General features: G+C 54.8%; 1 protein-coding gene across 4 annotated transcripts; it reads left to right on the top strand.

Annotated features, from left to right (window-relative positions):
• The first annotated feature begins 10,792 nt into the window (after window positions 1-10,792).
• Window positions 10,793-19,502, top strand: PLD4 (phospholipase D family member 4). 4 transcript variants are annotated; one of them, XM_087447824.1, is made up of 11 exons: window positions 10,793-10,919; window positions 13,217-13,306; window positions 13,711-13,898; window positions 14,698-14,881; window positions 15,084-15,204; window positions 15,740-15,867; window positions 16,467-16,667; window positions 17,501-17,640; window positions 17,797-17,959; window positions 18,055-18,151; window positions 18,676-19,502. In XM_087447824.1, exons 1-11 carry the CDS (start codon window positions 10,893-10,895, stop codon window positions 18,876-18,878), a joined length of 1,542 nt encoding a protein of 513 aa, XP_087303950.1. In that variant the 5' UTR covers window positions 10,793-10,892; the 3' UTR covers window positions 18,879-19,502. The 4 variants fall into 4 exon arrangements, with proteins under 4 accessions (XP_087303950.1, XP_004434445.1, XP_087303951.1 ...); XM_004434388.3 differs by having other exon boundaries at window positions 13,705-13,898; XM_087447825.1 differs by lacking the exon at window positions 13,217-13,306 and having other exon boundaries at window positions 13,705-13,898.
• Window positions 19,503-21,004: the final 1,502 nt, after the last annotated feature.

The raw sequence follows: 21,004 nt of genomic DNA, 5'->3' as shown, positions 1-21,004 counted from the left end.
TTGCCTTTTCCTTTCATTTGATGTAGCATTCTGAGTTGGCAGGTGTCTTCTTTGGCCCTTAAACAATAGCGTTCCACTGTCCTCTGCAGTTCATCGCTCATGTGGAGAAGTCAAAAGCATTGTTGCCCCTTCGAGATGGGGTCTTTTTTTTCTGTCTTAGATTTTCTTTGTTAGTTTGTCAGTGGTTTGCCTGCGCTGTGCCTCGGAGTCTCTGTATTTATCTGGGTTGAATTTCTGGCACTTCTTGAATCTGGGGCTCGCTATGTCTTTCATCAGTTTTGGAAAAGTCTCACCCCTTTTCTCTTCAGATACTGTTCTGCCTCATTTCCAATCTCCCCTTTCTTTGGCTCAATTTTTATATATGTTTTTTCTTTATACCATGTCCTATATGTCTCTTATGCTCTTTTCTATTTCTCTACACATTTTCTCTCTGTGCTTCTGTCCTTTATTCTCTACTGACCTAAATGACAGTTTATGGTCCTCCCTCTAGTTCTGTCCAATTGTCTGTTAACCCATCCATTGCACTCCTCATTTTGGTTATTTTATTTTTAGTTCTAGAATTTCTATTTGATTTTTAAAAATATTCCATTTCTCTACATGAACATTTCCATCTTGTCATTCACTGTTCTGAACATACTGATCACAGTTGTTTCAAAGCTTGGGTTTGCTACCTGGACCCCCTACTTTTACACTTGATTCTATTTTTTTTGACATGTCTGGTGACTCTTGATTTAAAATGACAGACATTGTGAGTGAAAAAAGAGCAGATTCTCTGGATGATGTTCTATTTCATCAGAGAGGACCGCCCTGCCCTCTGCCACAGAGCAGGGACAGATCCTTCAATCCACTCAGGGACTGGGCTGGCCTGAACCTGGTTTAGACACGATAGGCTTGTTCTACTTTTGTTTCCTTCTGGGGCTCAGCCCTCCTGGGGTCCCGAATGTGGTCAGGTGAGCTTACCAGCACCCTCCTCCTTTGAAGGACATCCTGAACTCACTGTTGTCTCCCCAAAACCATAATATTCTCGATCCTTGCCCAACTTTTCAGCCACTTTATGCTCAGCCTCTTGGTCTTGTGTGGCGCGAGTCAGCAAAAGCCCAGAGGGAAACCGGCACCGAGTCCAGCTCTCTCCTCTGCTCCTCCTTCTCTTAAGAATCTTGACCCCCCCAAATCATGATGGCCTTGGCAGGCCTGGACTCTTGTGTTCCCCCAGCTGTGTGAGTCTGCCAGAACGTGTCCTGTCTTTTCCGCCTCCCCACAGCCTCTCTACATCACTGCTTCATCTCTACCAACTGGAACAGCTAGAGTTGTTGGCTAAAAGTCACATCAAAACTAGACACAAAGCTGAGATTATAGGAAGTAAAGGGAAATCCCCATGTACCAGAAACTACGTGGAAACTGAAAGCCAGAACGGTCAAGGAGCTGACCCTGCGGCATCGCTGGGGGCAGTTATGGGCCCAGAAAAATCCCTCTTGGCTAAGCACTTGAGATTTCCTATCCGCACAGAGTTAGGAGATAAGGATCTGTGCCTGGTAAGAGGAGAGCTGAAATCAAGAAGCCTGCTCAGTGCTGGGCATTCAAAATGCAGTGCACACAGGGAATGGGGCCAGAAAAACTCTGCCCGTGGCCCCAGTGAGTGGGCAAAGAAGCTGGTCTGTTCCCAGGCTCTGGGAGAGAGCAAAAGTCTGCAGTAAGAAATTAAAACCTCAGGGAAAGTGGACGAGCTGCTAACAGAGCTGAAGAAACAACTAGTGTTTGGGAAGGCTGACCACTGGAAATCAGCCAGATGCAGAAGATGATATGAAGACACGTAACGTGTGAAAGGAGATGATGAGGCACAGAAGATAGAATGAAAAGGCTCGGCATATATTTAATTTGAGATTCACAATGTGAAGATAAAGAAAATGGGTAGAGTCAATATTCAAAGAGATAATGGCTGAGAACTTTCTAGAAATGGTCAAAGGCATAAATCCTCAAATTTAAGATGCACAAGACCCAAGAAGGATATATAAGAATAAACTTAACCTGGACACATCAGGTTGAAACTTCAGAACATTAAAGACACAGAGAAAACCTTAAAACCAAGCAGAGAGGTAAGAGAAATTGCCTTCAAGGGAAGAACAATTAGATGGATGCATTTGTCTCCATGGCAACATCAGAGTTCAGAAGTCAAGATCTGCAAACTATTGAAAGAAAAGAATGATCAACCAATAAATTTGTACCCAGCTCAAGAGTGAGGGAGAAATAGCCATTTTCAGACAATAAAACCTGAAGATTTATTGCTCTTAGAGCCACAATGAATAAATTACTTAAGGATAAACTTAGGAAGAAAAAAACCCTGTATTCAGAAGAAAGATGGGACATACAAGAAGAAATAGTAAGAAATTAGTAAATATGTGGTATATCTAAGTAATCATTGAGTGTTAAAAAATTACAGTGTAGGGGCTGGCCCCATGGCACAATGGTTAAGTTTGGTGTGCTCCACTTTGGCAGCCCGGGTTTGTGGGTTTGGATCCTGGGCGTGGACCTACACCACTCATCAGCCATGCTGTGGCAGCAACCCACACACAAAATAGAGGAAGGCTGGCACAGATGTTAGCTCAGGGCTAATCTTCCTCAGCAAAAAAAGGAAAAATTATAGTGACTATGAAGGGTTACCCAAAAAAGGGGAAACTAAAACACTACAAAATAAACAAAATGGAATCCTTGAGGAAGTAGTTGGAAGCAGAAAATTCCAAGCTCCTTGTGTTGTTCAAAAGGGTGGAGAACTCAGTTAAGTCTAGACTTTAAAGCCAAGCATTGTGCTGAAAACGTAAAGGCAGCCACTAAAAGGATAGAGAGATAACAGAGTTTTTCTTTCAGCTACATGGTGGATTAAGAACTGTAAAAGGTAAGACATTGGATAAATGACAACAAAGATAGTTTACATCTTTGCTGAACTCCCGAGAACGTACCCCGGCTGGACTTGGCCCATGGCTGTAGTGTGATGACCTCTGTCCTAGGCCATAGGTCCACCCAAACTGGGGAGCCTGCACAAAGCTGGGACAGTCACAGGGGCTATGCTCTGTGTCGGGAGAGAAAGACAAAAATCCACCTGCCAGCAAATGAAATTGAAGAACTTGTTTCTGTCCCAGCTTTGGATGAAAAACAAAACCAAACTCTCTTGTGTAAAGGGCTGGACAGAAGGCACTAAGCCCCCTGTGGCAGACATGGAAACAGTGATAATGGGTTGAACACCCCCAGTGAAGGCATCGCGAGTGCCCCCGTTCCCCAGGCTCCGCAGACCCGTGAGATGCAAGCCAGGGGCGAGGGGCCACAGCTGGACGGGGTGCACCAGAGAAGGGGCCTGGGAGGGCACTGGCCACACTTTTACTTTCTGTAAATTGATGCTTCGTCATCCCCCTATGGGCGTATTAACTCCTCCCAAGCAAATTGAGACTCCCCTGTAGATACTTTTAAACTATACGCTCTTACAGTCACATGAACAAGAACTTTGGGGCGGGGGGCACTTTTAAACATGACTGGCCAACGCTAAGCCTGCTTGCCCTGCCTCCCCGCTCCTTCCTGCAGAAGCCACAGTGAAGGCACTTGCTCACTGTCCCCTCTGCCTTGTGACCCACCTGGTCCTGCCCTGTGTGGCCCCGTGGGGCATGCTGAGTTCTTCCCAGGGAACTGTGAGTACAATAAAATCTTTAAACTTTTCCAGTCCCTCTCGATCTGCATCTGGTCCTGCCAGCCCTCACCCGAGGTGACAGGATTAAAACAGGGAGATGGACCACACCTCTCAAGAGCTTTCTGCTCTCAAATGGAGAGGGGCAGGGCCAGCCAGGCACCTCTCAGAGTGATGCCTCCTGGCTGGTGATGGCCTCATATAAAGGAGCTTCTGGGTCTCAGGACTTGGTGTCAGCTTATTCTTTCATTAATATAACTGGGAACGGTCAAGCCAGCATCTTCCTAAGCTCCAGAAAGAAAGAAGAAATAGAGCCATGAGGGCCACCTGGGGTGTCTCTCCTTAGTCTCCCCATGTTTCATGTGGGCTTCGGGTTCAAATTTACATTACCCCAGATGGGCAGAGAATCTCTGGGGTGAGAGACGTAGTCAAAGTGGTTCCAGGTTGATGGCGATCCTGGTTCCTGCAGAACAGAGGCAGATCGTCTCTAGAGAAAGGTGTCTTCAACCCAGACCCTGAGCATCCCCACAGATTACGTCAGCTGAGTGTGAACTCATTCTCAAAAGTGATAAAACATACCTTGGTGACACCAGCCCAAAACAACAAATAAAAATGCTGTTGAAAAGATGAGAAAAGAGCAACATAAAATAAAATACAGCTGGTCAGGAAAAGCATCACATTGAAAACTATAATGGCTGAAAATAAAGTTTTTTTAAAACCTCAGAAAGAGAGTTAAACAGCAGATTAGACACAGCTAAAACAAGAATTAGTCAACATAAGAAAGAAAAGAGGAAATCATCCAGAATGCAATACATAGGAACATGGAAATAGAAAATATGAAAGAGAGGTTAATAGGCATAGAGGATTGAGTGACAAAAGATAGCACACCTCTACGTGGGCTTCCTGAATAAGGGAATAGGAGGAATGGGGAGAGGAAATATTCAAGAGACAATCACTGAGAATTTTCCTGAACTTGGAAAGACATGCGCTATGGGTTGAATTGTGTCCCCCCAAAAGATTTTGAAGTCCTAATGCCCAGAACCTGTGAATGGGACTTTATTTGGAAATAGGGTCTTTACAGATAATCATGTTAAGATGAGGTCATTACAGTGGACCCCAACCCAATATTACTGGTGTCCTGATAAAAAGGGGGAATTTGGACACAGACAGACATGTTCAGAGGAAGAGGACATGAAGACACAGGGACAGTGCCATCTACAAGCCAAGGAATGCCCAAGGCTGCCAGAAATTAGAAGAGAAGCCTGGAACAGACCCTCCATCATGGCCTCAGAAGAAACCAACCCTGCCGACACCTTGATTCAGGTCTTCCAGCCTCTAGAACTGAGACAATAAATCTCTTTTGTTTAAGTTGTCCAGTTTGTGGTACTTTGTTACAACAGCCCCAGCCAACAAATACAACGTGTATCCACAGACAGAGGAAGCATAATGTACACCAAACAGGATAAAAAAGAAAACTCCACCTAAATACATCACAGTAACACTGAAGAATGCCACAGACAAAGAGAATTAGTTAAAAATGACCACGGAGTAAAGAAAGATTCCTTACGAAGAAATGACAGCAGATTTCTCAACAACAATAGTGGAACCCTAAAACCCTCAGGTTTCCAGACGGAATAACTGTCATCAAGAATTCTGTACCTGGAAAACTTATCCTGCAGTAAGGAAGGAAAGTTAGAGACATTTCTGTGTGACTGATCATTTACCAACACACCCCCACTCAAGGAAAATAACTGACCACCAAGAATTTTATCCCCAGCTAAATCATTGTTCCAGTCAATTCTAAAGGATGTATTTTAGGAAGATGGACAGCGATCTCAGAGGGCAGGTCTGAAACACAAGGAGGAAGGACGAGCAGATAAATTGGTAAAAGTAGATAATTCAAAACACACCCTGACTGGATAAAATAATGATAACATGTACAATTTGTGGAGTTTAAAATAATAATAATAATAGTGTTACAAGATAGAACAAAACTAACAGACAACAGCTGAACATACGGTGGCGATCACTGGAGTTAAATATCAGCGGTCCTGTGTTACTCAGGACGAGGGAAAGATGGCAATTATGCTTAAGCTTTCTTATGTATGCAAGGCAAAAAGTTAAAGGTAAGCCAAGTAATGTGGTAACACCCCACCTCCGAATGCCAGCGAATCTACACAACAAAAGAATATTGATTGCTGATGTGAAGTCGGCTGTGGGTCGGAGTGAATTTTTGGGGAAATCGTCCTTCAGGTGGGAAGCCGGTGACCAGGCTGAAGGAGTCCCTCCCGTCTGGGCTGCATCGTCGGAGCCTAGGACACAACAGGAGGCAGTGACGGTACTCCTTCCACCACGGATGAACGGCTTTTTAGAAGAGCAGTGGCACATGCCATTTTCACTCACAACACACTGGTCAGACCCCGTCACATGACTGTCACACGACCCACAGGATGGCCAGGAAGATAACCCTCTCCTGCTCTGAAGGTAGTGTGGGCGAGCACTGGAAGTTTCCATCACAAAGCACTATCACTGAAAGAATATAATTGGAGCAACAGGAGAAAATGGAAGAAGAAAAAGGGTCAATCAATCTAAAAGAAGGCAAGAAGAAAAGACAAAAAAGAAATGTAAAATGTGGGCCAAGTAGTCCAGTATAAGGAATTAGAAATAAATAAAAATATATCAGTAATCCCAGTAAACGTTAATAGACTAAACTCAACTGGAATATGTACAGATGGTCGGATGAGATGACTTTTTTAAAACTCCAACTCCATGTCACCTGTAAGACACATGTCTGAAATATAAGAACACACAGCACCTTAAAGTAAAAGGATATAAAAAAAAAACCAGGCAAATATTCATCAAGAGAAAGCTGGTATAGCTAAATTAACATCAGACAAAATAGATTTTAAGACAAAAACCATTATTGGGGAAAGAGAGAGCCAGTATCCAATGATACGTGTTTAGGTCTGAGGATATAAGGAGACAACGTGTACACATCTGAACAACGGCCTTAACTGGGAGAGCAAAGACTGACAGAACTACAAGGAGAAACTCACAGAACTACCGTCACACAGGATTTCAGCACAACTCTCTCAGCGATTCCTAGGTCAAGCAGACAAAATACTAATAAATAAGATTTGGACAGCATAATTAGCTAACTGGATTTAAAGACCTGTCTACACCCCAGATCATCACAATTAGAGACTTCACGTCCTTCTCAAGCACATTTACAAAAACTGTGCATCCACTTGGACGTAAAGCAAGTCTTAACAAATGTTAAAAATCTAGTATTGTATAGACCTTGCTCTCTAAACCGAATGCAATTAAACTATAAATCAATAGCTAAGAAAGAGCTTTCTGAGACACGGGGAAGTCTTAAACCAGATTTCTAAATCATTCATGGGTAAAAGAACAAAATAGTAAAAAATACAAAACACTTAAAACTAAATAATGACAGTGCCACATAGGAAATTTTGTGGGATGCAGCAAAAGCAGAATTCTGCAGAAAATGTGTTCCTTAAACACTTTATATTAGTAAAGAAGAATGGCTGAAAATTAAAGAGTTGAGCATCCAACTTGAGGAAGTAGAAAAATAACAGAAATATACACAGAAAGTAGGAGATGGATGTAATAAAGGTTAAAAACAGAAATAAATGAAAAACAAAATAATAGAGAGAACCCCAAAATATAAAAATTGATTTCTTAAGAAAATAAAATAGCCAAAATTCTGGCAAGATCTCCCAAGGGGGGAAGACAAAGAGGCGCGAGAAAGGGGGACATCACTCCAGACGTAGCAGAGAGTAAAAGATAATAAGAAAGTAAGATAACATTATGACTAACCTTATGTCAATACAACTTGAAACTTTGAACAAAATGGACACATTCCTAGAAAAATATTATTTGCCAAATTTGACTCACAGAGAAACAGAAAGCCTGAATCATTCGATCATCATTAAGGAAACCGAATTTATGATCTTCCCACAAAGAGGTCAAAAATCTAAGAAGCTTTACATGCTCTACCAAGATTAAAAGGAATATTTTATCCCATGTTTACAAACTTCTAAATGTAGGATAATGTGGCTGCACTACCCAGTTTGCTCTGGGACTCACATGGAATCTAAACACAAGGACAAGGTGTGGATTACCCATTGCCAGAGGCGGGGGTGGGGGTGGGTGAAGGGGTCAAAAGGTACAAACTTCCAGTTACACGATAAATACGTCCTAGGGGTGTAATGTACAGCCTGGGGACTACAGTTAACAATACTGTATTGAATATTTGCAAGTTGCTAAGTGAGTAGATCTTAAAAGTTCTGATCACAAGGGGAAAAAAATTGTAACTATGTGAGGTGATGGATGTTAACCAGACTTATTGTGGTGATCATTTTGCAATATACACATATATCAAATCATTATATTGTACAACTTAAACTTATACAATGTTATATGCCAATTATAGCTCACTAAAACTGGGAGGAAATAATAAAACAGCAAAAAAAAAAAAAAAGAAACTTGTAAAGTTACATTTGATTTGGAAATATCCATAGGAACTTCCTTACACAAGATTGGCAGCCAAAAAAATGTAGAAGGAACAATAATATTAGAAACCCAATGGTTCTAAGTCCATTAGGCACGAGGTAACGAGGAACTGGAAATTTGCAAGGCACCACAGTATGCCGCTCAGGCTGCTGGCTGGGGGCAAGGAAGAAAATACAGTTTTAGAACCATCAGGTGTAGCATCACTGATGGCGGGGAAGCTGGAATCCAGTGGGACTCCTTGTACTCCAGTGTACTCTGCACACAGCAGCCCTGGATGACACCCTTCCCTCTGCCTAACAAGCCGTACGTCTCGCTGCCAGGGTCCAGGCGGCACTGCGGAGAGAGGACAGAGACCCCGTGATGGGGAGGGGCGTGGGAAGGTTGTTTTGGGGGAAAAATGATTTAAGAGACACAAAGACCAAACTCAACGTGTGGACCCCGGCTGGATACAATGACAAACCAGCTGTAAAAGACATTTTGGTGACAACTGGGAAAGTTTGAACATTGTTATAGACTGAATGTTTCTGTCCCTCAAAATTGATGTTTTAAATCCTCACCCCCAGGGTGATGGTGTTAGGAAGTGGGGCCTTTGGGAGGTGATTAGGTGATGAGGGTGGAGCCTCACGAATGGGATCAGCGCCCTTATGAAAGGGACCCCCACAGAGCTCCCTCACCCCTTCCGCCCTCTGAGGACACAGTGAGACTGCGCCGTCTGTGAACCGGGAAGCCGGCCCCGCCAGACATTGATTCCACCGGCACCTTGATCTCAGACTCCCACCCCAGAACTTCGATAAATAAACGTGTCGTTTATAATCCGTCCACTCTATGGTATTCTGTTATAGCAGCCCAAACAGACTAAGACAAACATGAAATATGAATTTGATAAAATTAAGGAATTATTGATTCTGTCAGGGGTGATAATTGTGTTGTGATTTTGTAGGAAATTTATTTATTTAGAAATGCATACTCAAGTATTTAAAGTGAGGTGTCATCCATGTCCTCCTTCATTTTGGAATTTCTTAGTGAAAACAACAAGGAAGCAGATACGACAAATGTTTACAACTGTGAAATCTGAGCGGGGAGCCTGTAGTCGTTCATCACGCTCTCCTCTCCGCTCTCTGCATGTCTGAGATTTTTTAAAAATGAAAAGGATAAATGAGGCAGCAAAGAGAGAAGCTGTTGCCACACATAAAACTGACAATTCAGAAAATATAAGTAAACTCTCCAAATCCATAAGAAAAAGTCAACAACTCAATATAAAAATTGGCAAAAGACAGAAACGGGACTTCCTGGAAGAGGGGTCCCACGTGACCGCAGACAGATGAGGACCCGCAGCCTCCTTCACAACCAGGGAAGTGCACGCCGAGCCATTTCGGACACTGCTCACACCCACCCGCCGGACACACTGAAAAAGCCTGACACCGACGCGTGATGGGGAGGATGCCGAATAGTGGGAACCCTGAACTCTGAGAGGACAACCTGGCGTTATCCTGGAAAGTGAAGACGTGCGTACCTGTCACCGAAAAAAACTGGGCAGCCACACTCAGGCATCCAGCGACCCAGCCAGGGAGCTGAGGCCGCCCCGCTGTGGCCTGGACATGAGGACTGACCCCCAGGCTAGGCTGCGGCAGAGGGTCCAGGAAGAGAGTGGAGGGATCTGGGAGTCTTCCCCATTCACTTCCTGGCCCGCCCACATCGGCCCTGGGACTCCCTCCTGCCCTCCGGAACTGCTACCCACGTGAGGGGCCTCCTTTTCTGGCGGTCACCTTACGGTCAGCACCCTGGACAGGTCCCCCTGTAGCCCAGGACCCGCGCAGGACCTCACAAGCGGGAGCTGGGGCAGACACCCAGACCTCACTCTAAGTGAGGGCTATTCTAAAGGTCCCTGTCTGCGAGGCAACAGGGTCCTGCATTCAGGGAGCCCCAGTCAGAGCCGAGAGGAGGAGGCAGAGCCCCTTGCTGAGAACCAGGGCCGGACACTGGCAACCTAGAGCCAGGCCTGCGTTTTCAGACAGACTGATGAGTGGCCCCACCTACATTCTCGCGATGGAGGTCCTAGCTTCCTCTATTTCTCAGCCTCCCTTGCAGCTAGATGCGACCATGTGACCAAGTTCTAAATCATGAGGCATAAGTGAAAGTGCCCTGTGGGACTTCCAGGATATCTCCTCTGGGATGCTCCTTGTGCTCTACTAGGAACACAGAGGTGGTGGCTGAGCTCCAGCAGCAACTATGGGGCCATGAGGCTGCTGGTCAACCCTAGGGATTGGGAGCTGAGAGCTGGAAGGACCTGGCTCCCAATTGCTACAGAGCCAACACTATCTCTAGCCCATCAGCCCCTCACCCTGGTTAGTGTGAGAGAGAAATAAACAACCTTGCTTATGCCATGGTTCCCTGGGTCCCTGTGGCTGGCATCAACCCTGATGCACAGGCCTGTGAGTGTGGAGTGCTTCCTCCTTGGGAGGTGGAGGGGTGGGTGGGGGAAGGGATTTTCTCTGGAGGTGGAAGTTCTCAGCCCCTCCCAGCTCCAGATGTCTGTGGGGGTGTGGAGGGAGGTACTCAGGACTAAGAGGAAGTGGCCAGAAGGGGAAGCAGCGGGCTGCAGAGAGGAGGCAGGTGGGTGGGGTGGAGGCTGTCGCTGGAACCCACCCAGAGAGGTGAGGGCCTGCAGTCTGTGTCTGGAGCCAAGATGAAGGCCAAGGCAGGACCCCCAGAGGTAAGTGCCCACGAGTCCACGACCAGGTGGGAGAGCCCCTGGGAAGGAGGCTGCGGTCCTCCTCCCCGTGGCCCTATGCTGCCACAACCCTGGGCCCAGAGGGTCGCAAAGCCTCCAGCTGGGCCTGCAGACAGCCCGTTCTTCCCCCAACTCATGCAGCCAGGACCACCAGGGCCTCAGGGTCTCCCAGCGTTGACAGCAGGCCCCCTGCCCCAGCCTGGGATGGCAGCTACACTCACGCCCTGCAGGGCAGGAAGTTGGCACCTTCAGCCTAGACCTCTGATGTCTGCAGGGTCCCACAGCTGCCCACTACCAGGTTGGAGGGGCATGGAGCTGCCCCCATCCTCTCCCAACAGCTGGCCCCAGAGACACAGGGGGGTCCCCAGGGCTGCAGCGAGTGAATAGGTCTGCAGGTGCCCAGAGCCACCCTGGGTGGCCACCTCCCCGGGTCCCAGTGTGGTTCCCAATGGCTGAGAGGAGGAGATGACGCATTCTGGGGATGGGTGGCCTGGGAAGTGCCTCGGAGGGGCTCCAAGTCCCAGATGGGGGCGTGAGGGGCAGGGCTGCTGCACTCCGACCTGCCTGCCTGCCGGGGCATTTGGGGGACAGAGACCCTTTTCCCATGTGGTGCAGCGCGGGGAGCAGCCCATCCAAAGAAGTCCTGGTGCCCCCTTCGCCCGGCCTCCAGCCCAGGACTCCACAATGGTTGCCCCTCCTGAGACTTGATGAAGGGGGTCTCGTGAGCCTGTTCACTATGAAGCCCTGACACAGGACCCCGACTCCTCCTTGAGGGGGCCAGGCCCCTGAGCTCGGCTCTGCCAGGTGGACAGGGCAGCTCCCTGAGGCGCCGAGCTCCCCTCTGTGGGGTGGAGGTTGTGGAGCATCCTCCGGGGCCCGAGCTCAGCTCTGGGGTGGAGAGGCCCCTGACTCCCCTCTGTGGGGACTCCCCTGCTGGAAGGGCTACTGGGCCTCGGGGACCCTGCCTGGGCCCCCTCTCTCATTCTGGTTTCCGGGGTCCGCACCACCCTGTAAGGTTCTGGCTCAGGGCAGACACAGCCCCCAGGCCCACCTCCTGTGGCTGCCTCCTCCCCACGCTGAGGCAGGCAGGGGGTCCCTTGGGAGGACAGCCCCGGAACGGACCCCAGAGGTCTAGACCAAGCTGGCTGCTCCTGGTCTGACCCCCAAGGCCCTCGGGGCCTGTGCTGACAGCCTGGCTTCCTGGGCCCCGGTGCCTGGCCTTGGTGCACACAAAGGCACGTGGCATGGCTCCAGGCCCCCTTCCCCACCTAGGCTGGGAGGAAGGGCTGCTCCTGCCCCTCGTGGACGTCTCAGAGATTGGCTGACCAGGGTGACCCAGTCGCTGCGCATAGGCCCTTCCCTGCACCCCAGGGAGGGCACAGTGAACTTGGAAGCACCCCACTCATGGTGGCATTTGAGGTCACTTTGGGGAGGGGCCCGACTCCAGTGGGGGCCCAGCAGGCCTGGCTTCTGGCTCTTTGTGGGAATGATGGCTCTGACAGGACAGGACAAGTCCTCCATCCCCAGCTGGCTGCAGAGGGAGAGACCCCGACAGCAACACAAGATCCCGACTCAGCCCACGCTGGCCCTCTCTGGTCTCTCCGTGCCGCACCTTCCCAACCAGGACAAGGGCTGCTGCCCGGCTCCCAGGAGGGGGCTGCCGTGGGGCCAGGACACGGGCCCAGCCCAGGGAAGGGAAGTGCTATTTATAGGCCTGTGTTGTGGGGGCCAAGAGTGAAAGCAGAAACGCTCAGACTCCCTGCTATTGTGGTTGAAACGAGGAACTGAGATTCTGACACCCAGACACCTACAGAGAGGGGAAAACACAGCCTGACATGAGTCCCGGCACAGAGTGGGCCACACGTGCACACACATTCACACACAGTACATGCACACACGTGCACACATAAGCCCATGCACGCACACACATGTGCAAACAAGTGCGCACATGTGCACACGTACATGCACACGCATGCGTGCACACGCATGCACATACATGCGCATGCACACATACGCACGCACAGATGGACATACACACGTACACACACGCACGTTGAAGGTGAGGGGCTGTACCAGCTCCAAGGTCCACCACCCGCAGCCCGGGCCACCTGGGTGAGGGCAACAGAGTGGAGCCCAGTGGCCAGCCTCACACGAGGGCACAACCTCGGCCGGAGTGGGGAGGCCTCCGGGGTTTGAGCAGCTGTCTGTAGACCCCACAAATGGGCTCTGTGGGGCCACTCTGGGCGGGTCTGTGGGTGACACCAGGTCACCCTGTGCAGGTGCTGAGACCTCTGCAGAAAGCATCGGTGGCCTCTGCATGGCCTTGCACCACGCCATCGCATAGCCCACAGGACAGGGACGCCAGCACGGTAGGACTGGGGGGCCCATGAGAGAGGGCTCAGCAGCCTCACAGGGCCCCTGGGCCAGAGCCACAGGACAAAACCGGCCACGGGGGACCAGGGGACCCCGACCTATGGGCTGCTCAGCACCTGCCCACATGCCTCTGTCTCGGGGGGACCTGGGAACACAGCCCATTACCACGTGGCCACAGTGGGCCCCAGGCCCCCGACCCCAGCACAGCGGGCTTGGGCCCTGCTCGGCGCCACCCTCCTCTCCCCTTGCTCGCCCCGGCCCCACCCCAGCTGCAGACTGGCCCTCCCTAGGAGCCGGGGACAGTCTCTGTCCAGCACTGGAGGGCCCTCATGGCCCACCCGGAAGTGGAGCAGGCCCACACCCCCAGGGACCCCAAGGGGATACCCTTCTCTAGTTGCAGGTGCTGGCAGTGCTGGCCCTGCTGTGGCTCGGCGCTGCAACTCTCACCTACCTCCTGTGGCCAGCGTCCTCTCTGCCCACCTGGGGCCAGGTGCACCCCGAGGAAGGGCCCACCAGATCCCGGGGCTGTGGCTCCCGCCCGCCCTGGGAGGCCCGGCGGCGGCGGCCATGGGAGAAGGACTCATGCCAGTGAGTGAGGGGTCTGCTCCTGGGGTCTACAGGGCAGCGGGTGGGTCTCCTACCATCGGGTCTCCCCAGTGGGATAAGCACTGCCGTCCGCCAGCTCCTCCTGGAAGATGCTGGTTTCCAGGAGGATGGGCAGTGAGACAGGAGAGCTGGTGGGGGGATGGGGAGAGGCCTTGGACGGCATGGGCTGGAGTGGGGGTGGGGAAGGGGCGGACTTGGGGTGCTCTTTGCAGCAAACACAGACTGCCACCTGGGGGCTTCGAGAAGGCCGGTGAACCCAGTCCTCCCTGGGCCAAGGTGGGCACCTTCATAGCCCTTCCTCCCCCGGGGATGGGGCTGCTGCTCCCACCTGCGCCGCAGCCTCCCTCCAGGCCTCTGTGCCCTGCTCTGTGAGTCCTGGAACGGAGAGCCTCCCCAGGGAAGAACCCGCCCTGCACACGCCCCAGGATGGGCGCTCCCCGCCTTCCCTCTGGGTCAGCTCTGGCTGCCCCCAGGGCCTCCACACCAGCAGGCAGCCCAGCCTGCAGGGGCAACAGCTCCTCAAGGGCAGCACCCGGAATTAGGGTGGGGCCTGGGCCCCCAGTCGGCCTGCTCTCAGGCCCCTCTCTGGTCGCTCCTGGGTGTCACCCCCAGCGGACTTGCTGGGCTCAGCCTGCCCTGCCCCTCTGGTTTGCTGCCCCCTCCCTGAACCCGTGGCCTGGGCTCTCTCGGGGCCACGTGGGCAGCAAGGATGGAGCAGGTGCTGTGATGCAGGCTAGCGGCTCCTACACTCACGCTCTGGCCCCCCTTACTGCCTCCGCAGGCTTGTCCTCGTGGAAAGCATCCCCCAGGACCTGCCGTCTGCAGCCGGCAGCCCAGCAGCCCAGCCCCTGGCCCAGGCCTGGCTGCAGCTACTGGACGCTGCCCAGGAACGCGTCCATGTGGCCTCCTACTACTGGTCCCTCACAGGGCCTGACATCGGGGTCAACGACTCGTCTTCCCAGCTGGTGCGCCCCAGCCCCTCCCCTGACTCTGAGGCTGCAGGCCAGCCCAGTGCTGGGCACACAGCAAGTCAGGCCACACATCTGTCTGACTCCAAGCTGTGGGCAGTCAGGGGTGGCCTCCTGGGGAAGGTCTGGGTCCTTCCTAGTGGGAGGGGGCAGAGGGTCAGCCTGGGGGTCATCACTCACCGCTGGCCTGGCCCTGCAGGGAGAGGCCCTTCTGCAGAAGCTGCAGCAGCTGCTGGACAGAAACATTTCCCTGGCTGTGGCCACCAGCAGCCCGACACTGGCCAAGAATTCCACCGACCTGCAGGTCCTGGCAGCCCGAGGTAGAAGCCTGCCCGTCCTAGGCCCTGCTGCCCTGGGGCAAGTGTAGGCTGACCTGCTGGTGCCATGGGACAGGGACAAGGACAGAGGAGCTGCCTGGGGGGGAGGCCGGGAAAGGCGCCCTGTGCTTTCTTTCCCTGGACTCTGGGAGACCAGGAGCCCAGGGCTGCGAGCTCCTTCACGTTGGCTTCACCCGGGGCTGGGGCTGGTTCCAAGGAGCCAGAAGTGTCATTTTCCACAGGCAGAGCATAGCGTGGCCTCGGGGCCCTGCTGAGCCCAGCCGCCTTGACCGCTGGGTGGAGACTCAGCTGGGAGCAAGAGGCAGTGGGCACAATCCTGACAAATGCAGGCTCCTGAGCTGGGCTGCCCGGGGGGATCTGGGGCCATCCATGGCTCCGTTTTCCCACCTGTGAGATGGGGACGATAATAGCATCAGCTTAGTAGGACCGTGAGGAAAAATGAGTCAGCCCGCCGCAAAGAGCTGAGAGCTAGGCTCGCCACGATGTTATCCACCCTGTCGTCCTGAACCCCGGCCAGGTGCCCAGGTGCGACACGTGCCCATGTGGCAGCTCACCGGGGGCGTTCTGCACTCCAAGTTCTGGGTCGTGGATGGGCGGCACGTCTACTTGGGCAGTGCCAACATGGACTGGAGGTCACTGACACAGGTGAGTCCCAGAGCCCAGAGAGCGGCTCGTCCATTCCCCGGGCTTCACCTGACCTCCCACGCAGCCAGGCACCCAACGGAACCCTGGGTGGTGCAGCCACGTCTGTAACATCACCAGAGTGGAGATAGTCGGAGGCTGGCCAATAGGTTACGTAACTCTACAGGGCCATGAACTCACGCTGTGGAACATCGTTTAACCACGTGGAATGATGTTCGACTCACTTTATCCAGGGAAACCTACAGACTGCAGAGCATGATCCCTTTTAGGAAAAAGCAATGCATTAAAAACCATCAAAGAGTGATGGTGGGAAAATGGCAGCAGTGGTGGTCCCTTGACAGTGAAGGGAAGAATGACTTTTCTTCTTTGTGCTTTTGTGCATTTTCTATTTTTTTTGTAATAAAAATGTACTGACTTGATCGTTGGAATACAATGGTCAAGGAAAATGGGGACCCACTGGGCACCTCCCTGTAGCTCCCCCAGCACACTACCCACAGGGACTGGCCACCAGTGGGGGCTGTGCCCTGCCTGCATCCCTGGCCGGAGTGGGCCCTCCAAGCCCCATAGGGGCCTCCTCTGGCAGCGCTGCCCCCTCCCTGCAGGTGAAGGAGCTCGGCACCATCATCTACAACTGCAGCCGCCTGGCCAGAGACCTGGAGAAGACCTTCCAGACCTACTGGGTGCTGGGGGCGCCGAAGGCCGTGCTCCCCAAATCCTGGCCACGGAACTTCTCGTCCCACATCAACCGCTTCCGGCCCCTCCGGGAGCACTTCGACGGGGTGCCCACCACCGCCTACTTCTCGGTAAGAGGGGCGGAGGAGGCCCGGCACAGCCCGCTGCTCTTCTGGCTGGCCAGATCCACAGGGAACCCTACTCCACCTGGGCTTGCCCTGCAGACAGCACAGGCCTGCAACCCCCCTGGGGCACCGGCTCCAGGAGCCCGTGCCATGGACCGGGCCATGATCCCGGGGCGAGGGGCAGGCTGGCGTCGGCAGCCCAGCTCCAGGAGAGGGTGCCGGTCTTTGTCATCCACGAGAGACAGGCGGCCTGGGGGGTGGCAGGGTGTCCTGTGGCCTTGGGGGGTCTCCAAGCACACTGCTGGGTGGGGTCAAGTGGCTCCAGCTGGGGACCAGGGAGGGTGGGGTAGGACCAGTTCATCAAGCGATTTTGTTACTCTGCGGGGAAGGATGGAAGACGAGGGGCGGGCTGGTCAAGCTGACAGCAGACGCCCCTCCATCGGGGAGGCAGGAGCGGGCAGGCCCCCAGCTGCCCAGTGGCTGGTCTACAGCGGAGCTCTAGCGTCAGAGCCAGGGATGCCTCCCTAGACGTGGGGGCCCGCCCTGAGCAGGTGCAGAAGCCTTCTCCACACAGAGAGCTGTCTTTGTCCGGGAAGTCAGGCCAGCCCGAAGCCCAGGGAGGGCCAGCTGCATCCCCGCTCTCCCCACCCCGACTCGGGGCCAGCCCGAGGTCCCTGTTCAGTCCCTCCTTCTCCTTGCCCCCACCTCTCCAGCAGCACCTCTCATCCTCCTCCTGATTTCCATCACCGGAGGGTGGGTGCACGGTGGGCTCATAGGGCCAGGAACCCAGTGGCTCAGAAGGGGCAGCAGTGCCCTCAGGGACCTCTCTCCCCTCACAGGCATCCCCGCCCTCCCTCTGCCCCCACGGCCGCACCCGGGACCTGGATGCACTGCTGGCGGTGATAGGGGCAGCCCGCGAGTTCATCTACGCCTCGGTGATGGAGTACTTCCCCACCACACGCTTCAGACACCCCGCCAGGTGGGTCTGGGTGGGAGCCAGGCGGCCCTGGACGCGTAGGCCTGCTCTGCTGGTGGGCAGCTCCCGGTGCAGTCCCCCTCCTGCCAGGACCCTGCTCACCCAGGGCTCGCAGGCAGGGCCCAGTTGGCCGAGGACCCTGACCCTCCCCTCCTCCAGGTACTGGCCAGCGCTGGACACCGCGCTGCGGGCGGCAGCCTTCAACAGGGGCGTGCAAGTGCGCCTGCTGGTCAGCTGTTGGGTCAACACAGACCCCCACATGTTCCCTTTCTTGCGGTCCCTGCAGGCCCTCAACAACCCGCAAGGTGTCTCAGTGGACGTGGTGAGGACCCGCTCCCTGGGCCGGGCCGGGCCGGGCCGGGCCGGGGAAGGTGGCCTCCTCCCCTCCCGGACACGCTCCCTCTCTGTTCCCCAAAGAAAGTCTTCATCGTGCCCGTGAGGAACCACTCCAACATCCCGTTCAGCAGGGTGAACCACAGCAAGTTCATGGTCACGGAGAAGGCGGCCTACATAGGTGAGCAGCTGGGGGTCTGCTGGCCGTGGGCTCCAGCCTGGGCAGCTCAGGACCCCTGAGTCTTTGAGGGGTGCCAAGTGAGTAGATGTGACACAGAGGCCACACCACCTGCAGAAGGGGGATATGTCCCTAGGCAGTGGCCAGGCCAGGGTGCAGAAGGGGGCACTAAACTTAGTCCCCCATGACCCCTCTGGACAGAGGGGCTGCTGACGAAGGTCAGGGTCTCCAGCGGAGTTCTGAGGACCAGGCTACCAGCCAGCTGTCACCTGGCTCCACGGGGACAGGTGGGCAGGCCCAAGTCAGGACACGTGTCCCAGGGCGAAGTGGGTGGAGTTCCACACGTGAAGAGCTGGCCGGCCGGCCCTCCCGCACCTGAGGGGCTGCCGCAGCTGGAGTGTGATGACAGCAGAGGGGCCGGTGCCCCCGGGGCACCAAAGCTGTGGCTGGGGCCACAGGTCGGGGCCAGGCTGCAGAGGGGCCCAGGGGAGCCCAGTCACCCAGTGTCTCTTTCCTGCCCCCCCAAGGCACCTCCAACTGGTCAGAAGATTACTTCAGCAGCACCTCGGGCGTGGGCCTGGTGGTCAGCCAGAGGCCCTTGAGCACCCAGTGGGGGGTGATCACCGTCCAGGAGCAGCTGCAGCGACTGTTTGAGAGAGACTGGAACTCCCCCTACGCCATACGCCTGGATGGACACGCCCAGGGCCAGAACTGTACGTGGCAGGGCTGAGGTCCAGCGCTTCCTGGCTCCGGGCCCCACAGCTCTTCGTGGACCCTGCTCCCCACCAGGCCTCCCTGTCTGTCCCCCAGCCTGGACTCCAAGCAGCTCCATCCGCCCAAGCCCTGGTCAGGGTCAGGACTCCCAACGGCCGGTGGTGGCAAACTGTTTGCCCTCCCTCTGCTCTCCCAATCCTGCCCCTCTTAAACCCCCACTTCCTCCAGGGAGCCCTCCAGGACGCCCCTCCCTGACTCCTGCAGAGCCGCAATCCTGGCCCACAAGTGGGGCCTTTGGAATATGTGTGTACCTCCCCTCTCTCTGTGTGGCTCCAGCACCTGGCTGTGCCCTCTTCTCCTCTGCCCCAGGCTGGAGTTCAGTCCCCCAGAGCCTGCGAGGGGCCTGTGGCCACCTGGTGAGGCTGGGCTGTAGGAGCCACTGAGTTGCCAGTGCCCAATCCGGTATGCCCAGGAACCGGGTGACTGGGACCGGGCAGGAGACGGGTGGAGTGAGAGAGGGCCCAGCACTGCGGGGATGAGGGCTGGAGTGGGGCCCAGGACTGTGGGATGGGGCAGGTGCCTGTAGGGGGGCCCAGGACTGTGGGGGGTTAGGCTGGTGCCTGTGGGGGGTGTGGCCAAGACTGTGGGGGTGGGGCTGGTGCATGGGGGCCCAGGACTGTAGGGTGGGCTGGTGTGGGGGGTCCAGGACTGTGGGGTGGGGTGGGTGCCTGTGGGGGCCCAGGACTGTGGGGGTTAGGCTGGTGCCTGTTGGGGGCGAAGACTGTGGGGTGGGGCTGGTGCATGGGGAGGCCCAGGACTGTGGGGTGGGGCTAGTGCGTGGCGGGGGTGGGGGCCAGGACTGTGGGGGTGGGGTTGGTGCGTTGGGGGCCCAGGACTGTGGGGTGGGGCTGGTGCCTGGAGTGGGACTCAGGACTGTGGGGGTAGGGCTGGAGTGAGGAGGGGGACCCAGGACTGTGGTGGGTTAGGCTGGTGCCTGCAGGGGCACCCAGGACTGTGGGGGTGGGGCTAGTGCTTGTGGGGGGCCCAGGACTGTGGGGGGGGCTGGAGTGCAGAAGGGGACCCAGGACTGTGGGGGTTAGGCTGGTGCCTGTGTGGGCACCAGGACTGTGGGGGTGGGGCTGGTGCCTGGGGTGGGACTCAGGACTGTGGGGTGGGGCTGGTGCCTGGGGTGGGACTCAGGACTGTGGGGGTGGGGCTGGTGCCTGGGGTGGGACTCAGGACTGTGGGGGTGGGGCTGGTGCCTGGGGTGGGACCCAGGACTGTGGGGGTGGGGCTGGTGCCTGGGGTGGGACTCAGGACTGTGGGGGCGAGGTGCTTCGTGGCGCCCAGTATGTGTTGCAGTCCTTGCGTGTAGGGGGCCAGGACTGTGTTGTAGAGTGGAGAGGACCTGAGTTTGAGCTGGGGAGGAGGGTGACACCAAGCTGGGCTGGGGACTTGGCTGCAGCCCACTGGAGCTCTCCCTGTCCTGGGAGCCACCTGGGCCCCTGCCCTGCAGAGACAGGGTCTGAATCCTGGTCTGCCGACTCGGGCCAGCCCTTCTGCTATGAGCACGGATCAGAAGCCAGTCTCAGCCCGCCCTGGCCTCTCTTGCCTCCTGGTTTCTGACCAAGGCTTCAGAGTCCTCCTGCCCTGGAGGAAGCCCCCGAGGCCATCCTAAGGCTGGAGCTTGGGGCTGGCTCAGTGGTCCAAGGGACACTGGATGCTGGGAGAGCTAAGCGAGTGGACACCAGGGTCCTGCTCTCCCGCATCTTGGGGCGCCTCCTCCCTGCCCTCCCCTTGTCCTCTCTGCCCCAGAGAGAGCTAGCAGAAGTGGTGTTGGAGCCTTAGACATCAGCATCCTTGTCCGAGAAGATCGCCCAAGCCCAGCCTGCCTCCCTGCCCAGACTTGCAAGGATCTGAAGAGGGTGCCAAGGATCCGTGCAGCCCTGCAGGGCATCCGGGGCCTCTGGGAGCTGCTCTGTGTGGGAGCTGCTCTTGACCAAGCCAAGCCCTGGCGGCTGCCGTGGCAGCTCCCTGCGGCTCCCATCCTCAGCCCAGGCGCTGCACGGCTACCCCCAGGAGCAGACACCGTCCCAGACCAGCTGTGCTCCCCAGGGCCGCTTGTGTGGGTTTGCTCTCTGG

Source organism: Ceratotherium simum, chromosome 24 (assembly GCF_057802395.1).
Source record: "Ceratotherium simum simum isolate JZ-2026a chromosome 24, ASM5780239v1, whole genome shotgun sequence".
Lineage (NCBI taxonomy): Eukaryota > Metazoa > Chordata > Mammalia > Perissodactyla > Rhinocerotidae > Ceratotherium > Ceratotherium simum.
This window is presented reverse-complemented; position numbering and strand designations above follow the sequence as displayed.

Coding starts and splice junctions, on each gene's coding strand:
- PLD4 (XM_004434388.3), top strand. CDS start 10,893: ATGAAGGCCAAGGCAGGACCCCCAGAG. Junction 15,868..16,466: donor ACTGGAGGTCACTGACACAG/GTGAGTCCCAGA, acceptor CCCTCCCTGCAG/GTGAAGGAGCTCGGCACCAT. Junction 18,152..18,675: donor GGAGAAGGCGGCCTACATAG/GTGAGCAGCTGG, acceptor TGCCCCCCCAAG/GCACCTCCAACTGGTCAGAA.